Source organism: Solenopsis invicta, chromosome 7, assembly GCF_016802725.1.
Source record: "Solenopsis invicta isolate M01_SB chromosome 7, UNIL_Sinv_3.0, whole genome shotgun sequence".
Classification (NCBI taxonomy): domain Eukaryota; kingdom Metazoa; phylum Arthropoda; class Insecta; order Hymenoptera; family Formicidae; genus Solenopsis; species Solenopsis invicta.
The window spans coordinates 3,181,250-3,199,771 of NC_052670.1; the positions used below are offsets into that span (position 1 = coordinate 3,181,250).

The 18,522-nt window shown below is 39.1% G+C and overlaps 1 protein-coding gene across 4 annotated transcripts in view; it reads left to right on the forward strand.

The window, feature by feature from the left end:
* Nucleotides 1-18,522, forward strand: part of LOC105199906 (diacylglycerol kinase 1) — a 107,236-nt gene that overhangs the window by 31,927 nt on the left and 56,787 nt on the right. For 3 of the 4 annotated variants that reach the window (XM_011167220.3, XM_026130300.2, XM_039451474.1), the window contains exon 2: nucleotides 16,905-17,033. In XM_011167220.3, coding sequence (XP_011165522.2) covers nucleotides 16,970-17,033 — 64 coding nt within the window. In that variant the 5' untranslated portion in view covers nucleotides 16,905-16,969. Of the gene's footprint in view, nucleotides 1-16,904; nucleotides 17,034-18,522 lie in introns of those variants that run through there. The other variant, XM_039451473.1, reaches the window with a different exon arrangement.

Genomic DNA, 18,522 nt, shown 5'->3' on the forward strand with positions numbered 1-18,522 from the left:
AAAAAATGATATACGTAAAATAAATAAAAAAATATATATAATTCCCTAATCATACGCGGAAAGAACAATTTTGCTGAAATACAGATCTGAAAATAATTATGTTAAATCATTAAAAAAATGTTATTGGATGTTGAACTGGATTGCTAAAATGTCAAAACTGTTTGCTGCAACATTATTATGCTTGGGCGTCTTAAGCCCATTCTACAGTTGCGTAAACGTAGTTGTAAAGTGGTTGCAAAACGCAGTTGTAAGTCGCTGTTACGATTGTAAAATACGTTGTGCGAAGTGGTCGAACTGAATTCATCTACCAGGCTTACAACAGCGTTAGTTGTGAGAGCGAACCAATCAAAGTGTTCAAAGAGCTGTTACGTGTCCATGCCGCTGTAGTTTATAGAATGTACCTTCACTTTATTGTAGATTAACTTTGTAGTACAACATTCAGTACTATTACTATTTCCATAATCCTACAACAACGTTTACGCAATTGTAGAATGGGCTTTACGTAATTATTTTGACGGCCTAATATGAAATTATGTTCTAATCTGTACCTATACTGTTAAAAATATCACGAAATCAAGTATTTTTAAGTTAAACATTAAATTTAATATATTTATAACCGAAAAGTGTGTGTATGAAATTTAACACACTTTTGATAGCATTAAATATTTTTAATGTATCTGCTTGAAATTTACTTCCGTTACATTACATTAAATTCTGCTGCCCATTTTTAACGGTGCAGCTGAATTTTTAAATGTTGCAGTAAAATTATTCTTTCCGTGTACAATCACAGAGAAATATCATTGAACTTTTAAATATTAAATTTGAGAAAGTATTAAAAAAAATTAATATTAAATTTGAAAAAGTATTAAAAAGAACTAAATTGCATATAATGATTCGTGTCTGCAAAAATTTACGGAGCACATTGGAGGTATAGAATTTGAAAGATAATTAAACACAATGCCAATTTAGAATGTACTGTCTTCTATTGCAACTAATTTTTTTTTTTACAAAATTTCACGAATCATACAAAAACGTACGTGAATGAGCCGTACTTTCTGCTAATCAATTTGTTAACGTTTTGCAATATCAAGAAAAAATGATCAAAGAAATAATTTTATCAGAAAGAGGAAGACAGAAATTAAATTTAACGGTATTTCCAAAATTCCTCTGAATATCAATAGAATCCCTATAGAAAAGAAATCCCCTGAAAATTCCTGCTTTTCCCGATGTAGTAAACGCTCTGAATATTAATTTAGCATTTTATACATTTGAAACAAAACCTTTACGATTGTACTGGCGCCATTTAAACGAGGAAATGTTCGACTATTAGTGTCTGATCGTCTTAATTGGAGATTGCAGGAGCAAGCACTTTGGAATTGTGAAAGTTCCAATAATCATTCATCGACTAATGCCCGCTGTCAGCGACAAGGTGCCAGGAATTTATCGTCGTCCGAACCTGCTGAAAGTTATATCACGTCGTTGGCTCCACCTTCGACCTTCCCTCGGCAAAAAGTGCATCGTCCGACGACGGCCTTAACCGCTTTATGGACGAGCTCGTAAATTTCCTTCTGCTGATTCGTCCGTTCGCCCGCCTCGGCTATCAATGGTCTGTACCAACTGGCCAGCACGCGCGCGAGAAGCACGATTTCATTCCTGTCCGATGTCCCGTAATTTATCGTTCTTATTGCGGGAAATCCGGCTTTTGATCAGCGCGCAAGAGTCGGAAGTTTTAATAAAAGCGCGCGAGAGAGCCAAATCTTTTGACTCGCACCAATTTGCGAGCGCGACGATTGCGCTTCCATCTATCGCCGAGATTGCCCTATGCACATGTATGTCATACGTGTAGAGGAGAGCCACGTTATTTTTGAATCTTTTAATTAACTCGTCTCTGTATTTTTATATCTTTCCCCACATTGTTATGCGCATTCAACACTGCTTTAACAGTGACTGTCATTTTCTTTGGCGACAAGAAAAATATCGACTGGTAGGCGATGGTCGCGTTTATCGAATCGATTTGGCACGAGGTGTCTCGTATGTCGGTTCTCCCTTTCGCCTCTCGCGCCGACCGCAATACGCGGATATTAAATTGGAATTACCGGCATTAAAGTGGAATAAAGTTTCGCCTGGCACAAGTTTCCCGCGAGTAAAAGTAATTTCCATCCTGGGGCAGTAAACTTTAAAATAGCAGAATGCGAGGCTGGTCGTGGTAGAAACGGGCAAATCTTCGTTTATACTTATGGAGAGGAATCGTTTTCCCGTTGCGTGAGCGCAGTCGGACGCGCGGCAAGAAGTTAATTAAACTTAAGAATTTTAAATCCTTTCATCTCTCCCTTTCGTCTCCCGACAATGTTCTTTTAAAGACCCGCTCGTGCCGGAGGTACACCGAACGCTGTAGGCTTGATCCACCGGCGATAGCGTCGTATCGTAAAATACGCGTCCGACGACGAAAGCTACCAATTTCTATTCGAAAATTATTCGAGGTATCGGAAGCAGCCTTCATCCGTGTGGTACATTGGTGAAGCAAGAAAATGGAATTGACTCTTTTACCTCTTTAGACAGCACGGGGCGAGCTAAAGTGCCGATATCTCGTGGATGTCGCGGGTTTATGCACTTATCGTCGTCAGTGCTAACGTCAGATGGAGCGTTGAATTTTAAAGCTCCTCGTATACGTGCGCAAACTTTGATATACTACGACCTGTATTCTTCGCGAGAACTTTTAAGTCCCGCTGAAGTCTTCGCCGGAACGAGGACGTTCAGTTTATGTTGCGATTCCGAGGTATCGGTAACCATCCGATAAAGCCACCGCCCGCGTCGCGTCGCGTCGCGTCGCGGCGCAACGAGGGGCGCCTCGGCGCTCCGAGATTTGCATTTAATTTCAAACTCGGCGAAATTGAGGAAATTAACTTGAAATTATAATTAGCACCGGGAGACACGAGGAGTGTACCGATCGCGTAAACATAATCCACGGTAAGTTTAATCCTTTCGCGATGAAAAACCCGTAATCCAGGGGAAAGGGGCCATCGCGACCCGACGACGCGCTCGCCGAACTAATATAATATATTACCGTCATCGCTCGCGTTCATCGAACATTACGCGCACCTCTTCGCGCGATGAATAATTAATTTGTAATGAGAAAAGTGCACGCGTCACGTCACTCCTATCACGGTGAGCCGATCTTGTGGGAGAACGCTTTTAATCCGCGCCGGGATGAAAAGTGCGGAAAAATTGCCGAGCAACCACCGCGTCGTATGTACGCGCTCATCTGTCCCTGTTTCTCAGAACCCCGCGGGGTTTGCGGGCAAAGGACGGGATTATTTTTTGCCGACGACGACGAGGGAGAGACGCGCTTTTCGGAGAATCGAAATTCCTTTAAATCCCCACCCTTCTCCCCCCTCTGCCCTCGCTCCTGTCACGCGCCGCCGTCGGTCGTACGATCTTGTCACTTGCCGAGATAACGGCTCAAACGTGTTCCGGACGGTTAGTACGTATTGATTCCTTTCCTGTGGCACTTTCCACCCTTTCCCCACAACCACAGTCCATCCCCCGACACCCCGTCGACAGAAAAGCATTCTCCGCCCTCGGATTCTCTCCTTGGCACTGCTGCCACCGACGGCTTTTCAACGGATCGCTTTTGATCTCGTGCGTCTCGACGCGTAATAAGAACTCCGCGACTCCCTTTCACGGTTAATCAGATCACCGATCATGCGGGAGGGTGGACAAATGACCGCTTCGATCTCGTATGTAAATATACAACATACACGGAAGTGCTAAAATTGCTTTACAATTGGCGTAAAGCGCGCGCGGATCATTCGCCGCCGCAAAATATAACGACTGCGCACTTGCAATTACACTCGAAACATAGTGCTCTATTTGTAAGGAATATCCATCCAATTTGTAGTCCTTAAATGTATTTCAATGAGACATTAAGGTGTTAATAATGTAGAGCAACATGGAGCGATGTGTATCTACTGCAGAGAGTGGTCAGGATACTCTACTAGAAGAACAATACAACGTGCCATAGAACCGACTAAAGTAAGCACCTTAGGCCAGCGTAAATTAATGTAGGGTAGCTCGGAATAGCGCAAGAAGGATACGTAACAACTTGGAACATAGACACACACACGCGCGCTCACACGTAATGTGCGAAACATATGTAGCCTTAACATCGACCTAATTTGTAGTATTTAAGCATTTGCGTTGAATGCAACTGCCACGGATAAAACCAAACAAAATTAAAAAAAAAAAATGCTTTAGAAACGTGACGTGTATCTTTTAAACTTTTGTCAATTACACTTACACTAGAATTGCGTGAAAATTTAATTTACGTCACCGACAGAGAATTTTAATCAATCATCCATGTTTGTTTCACGCTCGTTAATATTATGAATAAACGTTTTACAGACTTATCTATCTTAATTAGAATATAATAAATTATTATTCCCCCTTAAACCGTCCGCTCGGCTATGAAAATAAATGAGTAATTTACGTGCACGTATGATGACACGCAACTTGCATTGTATACAGATACAAGCGTCGCGAAGCGGCACAATCACGTAGCGATACTTAACGTAATTCGTAGTTATTGACAATATCGCAGTTTACTCCGAAAACTATTAAGTTGAATGAACTATCTCGTTAAGAACTTTGAGTACTAAGTAGATTAATAGGTGCTGCGCGGGAAGAAAGTGTTTCGAAATCATCGAGATTCTCTCGTTACGCGAGAGGGATAATAAGATCGTTGGGGGACGAAAGGGAGAAAGCAAAGTAATTAAACAATTAGTTTGCCGGGGGAGGTTAGCCACACACGTGGTTTGTCGAGTGCACGCGGGCGTATTTTTCTTACTGATAAATGTAGCTTGTTAAAAGAGTAGGTCAAACGAATTAATTGTTACGCATGTCCGAGTTTAATGTAACAACGCGATTTCAGGTAACGATAATTAAATAAAACGAGAAACGGAACATTGTTTTTGCTTATCCCTCCGATTACGTCACTTAATTAAAGCGAAACGCATGCTTGCGCACGTTCCTTACTCTCTATTACAGCAAATCGTATTTCGCGTTTGACCTCGTGTGCGAAGACATTTACGCATAAAGCGAAGCTCGAATTCGCAAATTCTCGTGTTATTATCCTTAATCCCGTAAATTACTGTTGTATTTCACCTGGAATAATTCACTAATAAACGATAGCACTCGAACAAACATCGCATTTGCGAAGCGTGTTAAGTTCTCAGTCCAGGCAATTCATGTAACTGCACTTACACGATGTAGAGACGCTTCCTATTAAAGTCTCTCTAGAATATAATAGATATAGTTCAATAATTAATATATAAGTTGTTTCGGATTGTTCCATTTCGAGAAATTGTTTTGCGTAACAATCATGTAGATCGACCTTAAGCAGTTCAGTAAACATTTAATAGCGTGTAACAGCACACAATAGCAGTTGTGTAAATGCCAAAGCGTTCGTGAGAATTTACCTTATTGTGTAAGGAAATCGATAATCTCTCACTCTCCTACAAAAAGTTATGCATGATAACACAAATAATTGACACATCTAAACGGTCATAGCCAGATAGCTCAGTGCTAAAATGTTTCTGGCATGATAATACAATTTCGGTTTCAAACACAGCTCTTAAATTGAAGTAGAACTGTAATATCACGAAATTAAATTGAAGATCAATTTAATATTACCGATGCCAACGGGCACTTCTACGATCTTCCCGAAAAAAATATCCCGAAAAAAAAAAATTGTAAAGAACAGTTACAAATATCTTGCTGCTATTACGTGACAAATATACATTAAAATGTATATTTGTCACGTAATAGCAGCAAGATATGTGCCTCTGATATTTTTACACTTTTCAGTTTATATGCGGAATAAAAGTGCCATTCATTATTCGCTACATCTCACAGAGACTAGTCCGTTTAGTCCAGATTTTATTTACGACGGTCCAGAAATCGTGAAAATTCATTACGGTTTTTACAACGCCGAATAAACTTCGCTATTCGTAATTCATCCGCATCCCCCTCTCTCCCCCTCCCCTCCTCTTCCCTTCGACGACATCCGGCGGTGAGGCCAAGCCTCTGTTTTTAATTAAACGCTCGTGGTGTCCCCCGACGCATCTTTCTCGCCAGCTTTCTCCCTCGCGCGTATACGTTTGCCACGTCCGCCACGCAAGCCTTTCTGTTTTTACAGGCATCGATCGTCCCGCATCGTCAGCGAGGCCGTAAATTTAAAAGCCGAGCGTTTGTCCGGAAACTGAATTTTCGATTCCATCTAACTTCGAATACCCGCAGGAATATTTATATGCGATTGAAGACCTCTTTGTTTCCGCACCGCTTTACAGCTATATTTTCCTAGCAAATGAGAATTACACGGTACAAAGCTCTCTCTCTCTCTCTCTCTCTCTCTCTCTCTCTCGTGGCTTTCCTTTTCAATCGCCCACAATCACGCGATTATAATGTTTTTATCAATAACAGTCGCAGCGAGGTTTGACGAGATAATTTACAAAGCAGAAATTATCGTACCGCTTTGACCGCACAAAATAACTTTGTCGTTGGGACATTTACTTATGGGCAAATCCGCTTTACATACATACCGTAATGATGCGTAGGAGTAATACACCCCGTCTACATACGCGCGCGTGCGTGTGCGTGCGTGTGCGTGCGTGTGCGTGCGTGTAGATTGACGCGTTCGATATATATGCATTGCAATTTGATTTTCATATCGCTTTGATGTAGCCAATCAGCGCTCGATGTGTATGATCTACGATATTAAATTCAAACGGTCAAAACGATATTAAATGAATAAGCTTCTCGCGTCGCGCTGCCAGGTGCAGGATATATCTCAAATGTTTTTCAAGGGTGATATTGCCCATTGTGACTGCATGCGTATCGTATTATATGCATGCGCCGGCTTTGACATTTCCAAGTTCAGGAATCTGATACAACGCTTTTTATTGCAGCGTTACGGGAAACCTCTCCGCGAGAATGTGTTTTATTACGTTTTACCAGAACATAAATATTTATGCTAAAATATAAAACATAAAAATCACATTGCTATTGTGTACACGTTACCGCGTTCCGTTATAGCGTAGAACATATATTTTTCTTCTCGCATTATTGTATCTCATTTATTACGAGCGAATCGCAGACCGGAGAGGGTAGCGGAAAAGATATTCCAGATTCTTCCGATAGCGATTATTTTACGGGGCGGGCGGGCGACGCAGCTCGTGGGGAGCTCGAGAGGAAGAAAGTAAAAAAGAAAGATTTTCGAGCTCTATCCCGTCAGCCGGCAGAGCGAACGGTGAGGTATATCGGGTACGTGTTATCGTAACGGAGCTGCGTGTCCAATGTGTGCCCGTTGCTACGTTGTGAAATAACTCCGCTATTGGATAAACACAAGTTCGCGTAGTTTAACATCGCTGCATTTTGAATCACAACCAAGAGATACGTGTTCGATTACGCAACGCAGTTGCTACTCGCAGTTGCTGTTATCGAATGATCCCCCATTACGACGAGGATTGGTCATTAGCACGTTATGTAGTTACGAATGCATTATACCGACACGCGCTCACAGACGTATCCGGGTTCGGAGCAATTGGATTTGAGATACCGATTCCTTGGGTAATCGCTAATTTGTCCAATTTCCCTGGGTTAATTATCGCGGTAATTAACGTTAGACAGCGGTCAACGATAGGAGCGAGATAATGAAAACTTCTTCTCACGGGGAGAAAAATGGCAAACCGAGACGTCTTCGAGATGCGCCGCCGCGCGTGTCGTTCGTTATCGGCGAGAGAGAAAGCGCAATTACTGGACAGTCGTGAGGCGTTTGCAGAAATAGAGACCATAATTGTACGAGTGTTATTTATAGAAGTATTTGCGACTTCAGGCGGAAATAGATCGCGCTCGCGAAAAAGAATAAAATTGCCGATTCGCAGCGCGAAATCCTTTTTACGAGGTGTACAAGTAACTTTTGATAAAAGCGTACCGCATTAACAGAGACAATTATATTGCGTGATATAATTACGCGAATACTAAAATGGAAATTGTTTGTAATTATACGAGCGTTATTTATAGAATCGTTTGCGACTTCAGGCGGAAACGGAAGTCGTCTTGCTTCGCGCTCGAAATAAATGAAATTGCCAATTATATTGTAATATAATTATATGAATATTAAAACTACGTGGAAATTGCATTTACGTAAATGAAGCAAATATATATGTGTGTATCGTTTTACGTTGGACGGATTTATGTTGAAATACATGTATATATAGCAAGACTCATCCCGTCTTGAAAATAAGACATAATCCACGAGAAGGCTTGCGCTTGTACTTTCTCTAACGGATATATTTTTATACCGACTAATTATAGTGCAGTTTGTGCTTGCTTGGGTTTTATCAATGCATAAAGTCAGACACGTGCGACTCTTCGATAATAACGCCGTTACGCATATATTACACGTACACGCAGAGAAAAGATTAGCCAACAAAGCTAAAATTTAGTTGTAGCATCTAAGATGTGTCTTTAAAATAGAGACAGCTAATATTGTTGCTGCCGGAGCTAAATTTATTAGTTATTAAAATTAGCAGTTACAGCAAGAAATATTTGCTGCCAGAATCAAATAATGTTTAGCAAATGCGTATATAGTTTCATGCTCCTAAGTCCCGGTCTACAACAGGTGTAGTAAGCCTTAAGCCATAAGAAATTGACCAATCATAGTTGAATATGAGGAGAATAATCGATCATGGTCAATTTTTACGATTTAAGGCTTGCAACATTAATTGTAGTCCGGGACTAAGATATTGAGGAATAGCTGCCACTTTTTTAGCTACACGTGTGTTAAAACACACATTTTATTTTACCTAATAAAACTGTATTTTGCAGCAAATATATTTTATCTTTAATAGTTAATTTTTAGCACTGATAGAAAATATCCAACTAGCTACTGATATTTAGTTACCACTTCTAAGTCATTTTTTTCCGTGTAACAGAAAGAAGGATACTTGAACCGATTATCACGTTCGCAGAAGTAATAATAATATTAAGAAATTACTATTACCGGAGAGCATAATCATACTCGCGGTGTTATTTTTAGCGTTAGCGAAAATGTGTTATACGTGCGATACGACTAATTTTAAGCTCCCGCGTGAGTTCTCGCATCACCGTAACGTACCGAGTCAAGTATGCGCACGTGTGCGTGTGTGTGTGTGTGTGTGTGTGTGTGTGTGTGTGCAATGTAGGTGTACACACAATGTACATCTTCGAGGTGTGTCTCGAGAGGTGCCCTAATTATCCTCCTAATCTAGTTAATTGCAATCAATGCATAACCATTAAGCGCCGTCTAAAAAAAAATATCATTAGTTTCTTCGAAAGGAGCATATACATCTAAAAGATTTAACAGATTTATTACATCAGAGAATTTCAATATCTTTTTTATTATCTGTCTCGGGCGCGCTCCGCCGCTACTTCATATTCATAAAAGTTTCCACGTACCTTTTAATTCTTCTATGTAATGCAATAATTTCATTAGCTTTTATTGATTTCCCCAATAAAATGGTTTGCAAAAAGTATGACTTATGACTTCGATAGCGAATATGTCCGAAATAGCAACGTAACTTTCATGTACAACGATTCTCAGTCAGGTCATGATCATCGTATTACGGCTGTACTTTCTGTACAGCTATAATAAATTCTGTACAGCTGTACAATATAATATCCATTGCTAAAGATTGCTTCTTAAAATTGAGGCGTCTTTTTTTTTACTGGAAACAGTTCATATCCGGGAAATTCCGCGTTTAGCCGTCAATCAATTATAATGTGCGTTTTTTTTTCTTTTATTTAATAAATATGAACACATACGAACGTCTTTATAAAGATTACAAAGTTCTACGCGATTTTAATTATAGGTACATAATGGTTTCCCCCCTCCCCTGACGCGGATTATTTTATCAAAGAGAAGAAGAGAGGAGGGAGAAAGTAGAAAAAAAAGAGAGAGAGAGTGAAAAAAGAAAGATAGGCTGAACTCTGGTGGATTTTTATGTATATGCCTGTTAAATTCCCTGTGCTTTCAGCAACGCATATTCACTGCGGCATTATCGTAAATCAATTATTGTCATACCAGCGCGAACGATAGAAAATTTTTCACTAGTCCATTGATCCGCCTCTTAAATTTTATTTCGCCAGCACCGCGATTGACAGCGATTCGAAACGCTTTTTAATTAGAAAAACGAAAACTGAAAACAGACGAGGTACGTTCGAACCACAAAGAGATAAATATAAATTATATCAGATAATGTCGAAAAGAGTAATTAACACCAAACGTTTGAATGCATTGTTGGTTTTACCGTTTTGTAAAACAGATATGAATCTTGCGTGCGCAAAAGACATTTGAAAATTTTAATTAATTTTAACGAATAAAAGAGTCGGACTTCAAATTTTTATTTATTCCATACAGAACACAGAATTGAAATTAGTTTATTTTAGTCTCACATCGTTTATAAATAGTCCACATTTAATTTTGAATTTATACTAACCTATAATTGCGTATTTAAATAAACAGAACCCGGTTGAGTAAATCACATACCTCCTATTTCAAGGAATACGTAAGATTTGTCTCGTCATCAGAAATAAGTCTCCCTCCGAGAAAAAGCTCAACGTATTTTCGCGTCGTATCATAATTTACATGATGTATTACCTTATATTTCTCTCTCCCGAGCAGTCTCATAACGGCTTTACTCTTTGTCAATTGCAGAAATCACCTATCCGCGAAAGTATTCTGCGAGTAACGTCGCTTATTTCGCGCTGTAAACCGAAACCGTCCTTGTCCTTATTAAAATAATAAGGACAGACGAGAATATACGTAACAAAGATTGTTAAATCATTAGTCTCGTTGACGTAGTTTCCTCTACAACGCGTCGAAATTAACCAAACGTAATAATAATACGTTCAAAGATACGTCCACGCGTAATATAAATTATAATCTCGGGAGTTTAAGGTTTGACCATAAACGAGAATTCGCTGATACAGCACCAATACATTTTGCTACGAATAGTATCGAGTTCTCAATTAAATGTCAACGGCAATATCACGCGTATCGATGTACCGCGGGTCTTCGATTGTCTTCGAGGATGGTCCTATCACGGCTAACTGACGACGGCGTATATTTCATTCGGCTGTTGAGACAGGATAATAAATTTACTTAACTACCTTCCGTCAGCGATTTCATCGGCCGCTGTAACGCGAGACACGCCGTTACATTCTGAACGAGTTTCCTTCGCACCGCGCCGCAAGAAGAAACGCAATTTCTTTCAGGTTGTAAAAATAGAAGAGATTAAATCGCGAAACGACAGCGCGCGAATACCTTTAGTGATTACGACGTCCGCGGAGTTACCGCGAAGTATTCATCTCATTTAGATAATGGATGATGCGTTGAATCAGCGAGATAGTTCTCTACCTACAATTTGTCTTGGAACTTTCACGCGCGTATCGCGATCGGGATAAAAATTCCAGCAGATAAGTTTTTAATTCTAAATTACTTTTTATACATATAAAAAAAAGTGATTTTTTTTCTTTTTAATTGTGTCGCGCGGGGCGCGAGGACATAATTGTGCGCCGACATATTCGATGCGACAAAAACGAAAGTGAAAATCCATATGAAAAAAAAGTCTGTGAATTTCAATTTTCCAGCCACAATGCGTTATGATGGGAGCAATTTGTCAACCAAAACAAAAACATATGGGGAACTATACAGGCGCGGGTAACATTTTTTTTCTTCGTTTGTGAAAAAAAAAAATATTTTTCCATCGGAAGGCTTTACAATCGTTACGGATGATGATCGAAAAAGCCTTTAAAAGCGAACTATTTTTTACACGTCTTTTTGCACATTGTTATACCGCAAATCTCACAAACAAGACGTATTCGTGTAAAAAAAAAATAAGAAAAGATCTTTGTTGTAGGGAGCGTGTGTGCTATTATTCCGCGTGTATTCTCGCTGCGCGTAATTAGCATACGAATGTATTTCATAAAGGTACAAATGCGGTTACGTGATTACGTAGTTACGCGCACATGCTACACATTTTTAAAAGCCATTTGTAACTCGGGTCTCTTTCGAAAATAAGCTCGTCATTTTCGAGGGCGAGATCCGTGGGCGCTTTCTCTCCATTTCGGCAAAAAGCAGCGACGGGCTGTCGCGCGAAAACGTCTCGCAATCGCGCGGCCGTCCGTCCCCTGCGCGGGATTTATTTTTCTCGGGGGAGTGGATTAAACGGCCGCGCCAGGCCGCCGCATCTCGAGCTGTCCCTCATTCGGATTCGTGTGTGAAACTAATTACAAACGCCGCGTCCGCATCGATTGGTGGCATTTTGTTGGCCGGCGCGCGAGCAGCGCTCGGGGACCCAGAGAGGCAGCGGACGGCCGACGGCACGCGGTAAATCACGGAAGAGAAGCCAACGGAGCAATAAAATTGCATTTCACGCTCGTGGCTCGCGCGAAATGTCGCGCGTGCACGCGAAGTTCGCGCCGAATCCCGGCCTCGTTGCGCGTAAACCCGGATTATATAATCCGAACGAAATTATCGGCAAATCTGCGTCCGCGGACGGAAAGGAGGAGGGCAGGGCGATCGAATCGTCCTTCGGTGGTGAGGTATTATGTACGGGCGGGCGGATACGTCGGGATTAACAACGCGTCGCATCGCCTCGCGTTCGCCGCTTGTGCTCGTTGTAACAACGGCGTTACGTGCACGTCGCAAATTAAGGTTTTATGCGAAATAGCGAAGATAATCCGTCGATGCTAATCTACTAAATTCTTTTAATTCGCCGTGTTATCGCCCGATATTCCCCTTGTTATCCCTCCTCGTTATCCGAGCCCCTGCCTTTGAATGGAGCACACTGTGGTGGCTCCATTAATTTCAGTACGTACCCAGCTTGTATAAAAAAAAAAAACGCGCGGAGCTGCATTGTAACGTTTAATACATACTTTATGGTATTTATAAAATAACAGATTACTGATTTTTTTATGAAAAAAATACGACGAAGATTTTTTTTCCTTTTTGATAATTTAATTAATATTCCACGATATAAATTAAGAATTTATAAAAAGATATTATAATATTATAACATTTTAATATTTAAAGATATTATAATATTTTACAGACGAATACCGCGCGACAGCGTCGCTATTAAATATCTGGAATGACTGAGGCCATTGTACACGCTGTGTGTTTGCCCTTTATTTAATAATCCTCTAAAATATTAAAAGAAGCATTAATATTTGCGTAAAGAGAATTTTCGCATTTTCGATGCGTAATGCTTCGAATACCATAATTATATTATGCAAATAAACTCGCGGTAACACGGATACTATGTTCTCATTATACGGGGTGTCCCACAGCCATTGCATAATGCTTTAATAGCGTATTTTGAATATTAATTTGAGTTGAAAATGTTGATAAGAGAAGATCACGATAGTCTCGAATTATAAACGATCCAACTTGATTAATTAGTATCGCATAAAGTTTGCGTGTTCCGCAAATGCTCAGTTCCGCAATTGCATTCATTTTTCCAATTCAAATATTAATTTTTATTGCTCTGATTTGATTTTGTCTTATAACTTCTTGCAGGTATGTTACGTGTACATTAGTGTCTCACGTCAATTCATTTTGTATCAAAGTCGAATTATCAATAAATTTGATAAATTATGAAAAGTTTATACAAAATTGACGCATCGCAATAATTAATGCAATCGATAATAATTTGTCTGGTATTTTATTAAATTATTAAAATATGTTACGTGATTGTAAAATATTTACTGTCCTTTCTTTCTTTTATTTCTTTAAAAAACATTTTTTTTTAAATAAAAATCATTTTCTTCAATTTTTATTTAAATCATCTGACTGTGTATATAAACACAAAAATAAACAATTAACTTTAATAAATAATTTAATATCTCAGGTCAACTTGCTCCGCCATACCTTCTCTCAAATTTCTTTGTTGCGACTTCCTTATGCACTCATACAACTCTCGTTGGTAAAAACATGTTGATTACGATCGCGCGCATTTTTGCTCGATACTCCCGATATTAATCACACGTAACGAAAAAACATGAAAAAAAACGACTGCGCAAAGGTATTGTATCCGCTCGAAATTTAAACACTACGGACAAATTTCGAGTGATGAAGAGTATTTTCATCGATGATCACCGATATGTACGAATTTATATTACACGGTGACAAATGTCGAGCGAAAGGCTCGCGATAGTATTCAGCAATTAAACACACTGCAATGTCGACTAATGTTCTTCATAAAGCCGAAAAGCCGAAAAATGTCGGCATTTTCATCTCGATGCTGACACTATCGATTCAAGAAATAATTAATGCAGCTCATAAATGTTGGAACAACAAGTCAATTGTCATTCACTGCCGCGTCTATGGCCGGTATTCATAGTCGATTCTTATTTCAAGATCGTCTTAAGTAACGTCTTAAGACGCTAATACGGCTCTCTGGTTGATGGCATCTTAAGATGATACTTAAGATGATCTTAAATATAAGAATCGACTATGAATACTGGCCTATATCTCACTTTCAACAAAGAAAATGTGCACGATGCTTGTTTGAATTAAACAACCGTCGTTTCGAGTACCCGCTTACTTGCATCGTTCACCACGAGAGCTCATTATTCACGTATTTCGGTGATCGTTAATTGTAGGGAATAATCGCGTCTCTTAGCACTTATCGCGACCGTGTTTCCATGGCATAATGCGACGATGTACGACACGGCTCACGATACTGCTCGACCTCGCGATGACAACAAAGCGACCGAGTAACACGGTCACTTTGTATATGCACAATAACGCGCTGTACGCAAAAACAAATGTCAAGCGGTGTACGGGCCAACTCGTCGCAAAATATTTAATGCGCCCTGTAAAATAAATGTACTGTATACGTCGAATATTCTTGTACCTCGCATCAATATTGATGAATGAGTTTATTATCGCACATCGGACGGCTTATGTTATCCAGACCCGTCGGCGTCGCTTGAGATAACGATCGAAAATTTTCATGAAACAGAAGATTACATAATTTGCATGCAATGGTTAAAATTCGTTATTCAACGTAATCAAATTGTCACTATCGAGTCGACTGTTATAATGATAGAGAAAAAAAAAGGAAAACAAAATCGACTGAAAAATAATAATCACTAAGCTAAAAATCACTTGAATCACAAAACAATAATATAAATGTCAAATCGGTAATGCGTAAGCACAATTATAGGCTTTTATTTTTATTTTACTAGTTTATTTTTGAACGCGGAAAAATTGAAAAAAGTTTTAGAGAGAGAAAATAAATGTAACATATTATACGCATTGTAGACGATTTCTCGTGTCTATCAAATGATTTTTTTTATTCACGATTATTCCGTATCGATGATGATCGTGGCGTGAGAATTGCGCGCGACTGTTCTCCGTGCCAAAAATCCAGGTGTTCAGAACACATCAGATTTTTAATTGATCACCCGTCGGAAGGCAATGGCAAATCACCGAGAGTACCTTTGCCAAAACAGTCATCGTGGAGCATGCACGAGCATGTGATTGCGGTCTCAAACGGAGACCACAATCTTCAATCATGAAGAATCGACTTGAGAGAGAAAAAAAGTCTGTACATTGATTATTTATAGAGAAAGAAGATTTACCGTTTAACGCACAGCTTTTTTTATATAGCATCTATAAATCGCTTCAAATCGTTTCAATAAAAATTTAATCGTTCGTTCGTGGGTTAGTGCCCGGCCTAACTTGCCGTGGCGAATTTTTGAAATAAAAAAAATCCAATAAATCGGACACGTGTGAACATCGTGCTTTCTCTCTGTGAATAAAGTTTTGCGTGGCTCAGCTAAAGACAGTACTGTGAAAAGGGATCGCGAATGCTCAAAGCGCCGAGCGAATGAGTTTCATTGGACGTCACGGTTTCGCTGACAGAGCATGTGTCCAGCCGCCGCCACATGTTTGCGGGAGAAACACGGTCGATCGTTCGGATTCCTCTCTTGCGCATAGGCGCGTTTACAGCGAGAGAAAAGCGGCCACAGCGACCGTAAATCTGTAATTTTAGCACGAACGACTGATGCGCAACGAATGTGTGAAATCGCGGTGGACTATATTAGTACAAACCACTAGCAGATAGTAAATCAACAGCAAACTCGATTCCAGGTTGATTTAACAGACGATTTATCCAACAAAGCCGCATGAGTTTCAACACTTTCTCTGATTTCTTCTAGTTAATCAATTTGTTTAATTCACATCAACTTATTATCTTTGTAATGATGTACTTAAATGATTATGCTCTCCATTCGAGCCGTGCAAACAAAAAAATTTATATTTATAAGTCATCGTCTTTAATATTCGGAAAGTAAGTTCTATCAGCTGCTACATAAAAAAAAATTAATTAATATTCCTAATAATACCTACGTAAAAAATAAAAAATACAAGAAAGATAGTTCGATATTGATCACGCAGTTGGGATTCCGATACACAAAATGCATAATATAACATAAGCATAGCGTAAGCCTGCTGGATCAATGAGCATCTAGCATAAAGTCACCGTATTGATTTACATAAAATGGTCATTGGGTCCAGCGGACTTATGCCAGGCTTACGCTATGCTATGCATTTCGTGCATTACAGCCCTTGATCATTAAATGGTTATTGAAATTTTTATCAGTTAACTGAAACTCATCGAACATGCGAGTATTATTTTCTTTATATGGTGCGAGTAACAATAAATGATTTCAAACGTAATTCAATAGAATACAGAAATATTTAATTAAGTATCTCTATGTGAAGGCTTAAGTGACGAAGTTGTGCGAAAGGATTCGAAAGCGATCGTGTTTTTTACCGAGCGATATCTTTTAATTTGCAGGTGACGAATTTCAGTATCCGACATCTGGCCACTCGTCCTGAAGGACACATAGATCAGAAGTAAGGATGGCCTTCCACTGGGATAAGCTCTCGCCAGCGGAATTCCAACAACTTCAGGACTTGGCAGCTTGTAAGTAACAAAAGGAGAAAACTGAGAAGGAAGTGCTGAAACGTGTAAAATAATGCGGATAAATCACAACGGAGAGCGCGGCGCTCACTCTTTTTCCTTTTGAATTTTTTTTTTTTTTTTTTTTTAATAAGTCATAAATCCCAAAGTCCGCGTTGCTGATGAAGTTTTAACAAAGTTTGACTTATCTAGCGTCGGCAAAATTTAGCATGAGAAACTTTATATACACTTGACTTAATAGACGCTGTTATTAATTTGCGGACACTTAACGAAGATTGTCTCTTAATTATTTATCGATATGCAAGCTGATATTAAACTTCTAAATAAGAAAGATCACTTGTCATTGGAAGAATTGATCAGAACGAGATTCCAAAATTTTTTCACTAATATTCGCAGCTACTATTATGCAGCACATTCTTAACGAAAGTAGAATATTTATCGCACTTTTATTTATCGTTATGACGCAATGCATTATTTTTTTTTTTTGCAATTTTCCTCCCGATGTTTTCAAAGTGCAACCCAGGAGTCTATATCTAATTAAGCGTCGACCATCTACGCAGCGTGCGAATGAATTGAATTGCGTGACATAATTGTGTTTGTCCCGGATCGGATCAAACGCGCGATAATTTTATCGCGAATTTGCTCATTGAATACAAATGAGGTCCTCGTGATGCCTGTTGCGTTCTTTAAAAGTTTTGTTGCGATGGAAGTGAAGTTAATGGCGCTATCGGGTTACTATCATCGCACGAACTGGATTACGATCACGGGAAATTAAGTTATTTGAACAACGAAAGATAATACATAGTGACGTTATCCGTTACCGTCCAAGTATAAACCGAACCGTAAGAAAATGCATTGTAATAAAGAGTTCTGGCATTTTGCCGACACGTTTCATAATTGCGCGTTTCTGATACGAAATTATTGTGTTTTATTTTCTTCAAATGCATAAACCGCAAACTTTCTGTGTACTTTTGATTACATTGTAAATTACATTGAGCATGCCATAGCGAATATATTCTTAAATTATATGTGTCGAAGGCACTACCTTTAATTACAGGCAGCACTTAATTCAATTAAATATAACTGAAATGAAGTGGTAATTGGCTCTGTTCAATTACGTAGAACGAAAGTCAACAATTGGAAGTTTGTTGAAAGAAAGCCATTAAAAATACATCAAGATGGATTGTAAAACGCAAATATCGTTACAATGGAAAAGGAAATATGATCAACAATTTATACGTCTTTATTTATTTCCTCCTGTTGTAAAGTGTTGTCTAAATAAATAGTTCACAATTAATTTGACTTCAATTAGAAATGTTGCGTATTAATTATTAGCTTTCGATGTTTTCGAAACGAAAACCTCGTAGATGTTATCGCTGATATTAGTTCGGATAAAAAAAACAAGCGCGAAATTTCGAGAAATTCTCAATTGAACCGAATAATTAAAACAGGCGCGCGCATGTGTGGAGCCGCCTGTAATATAATATAATCT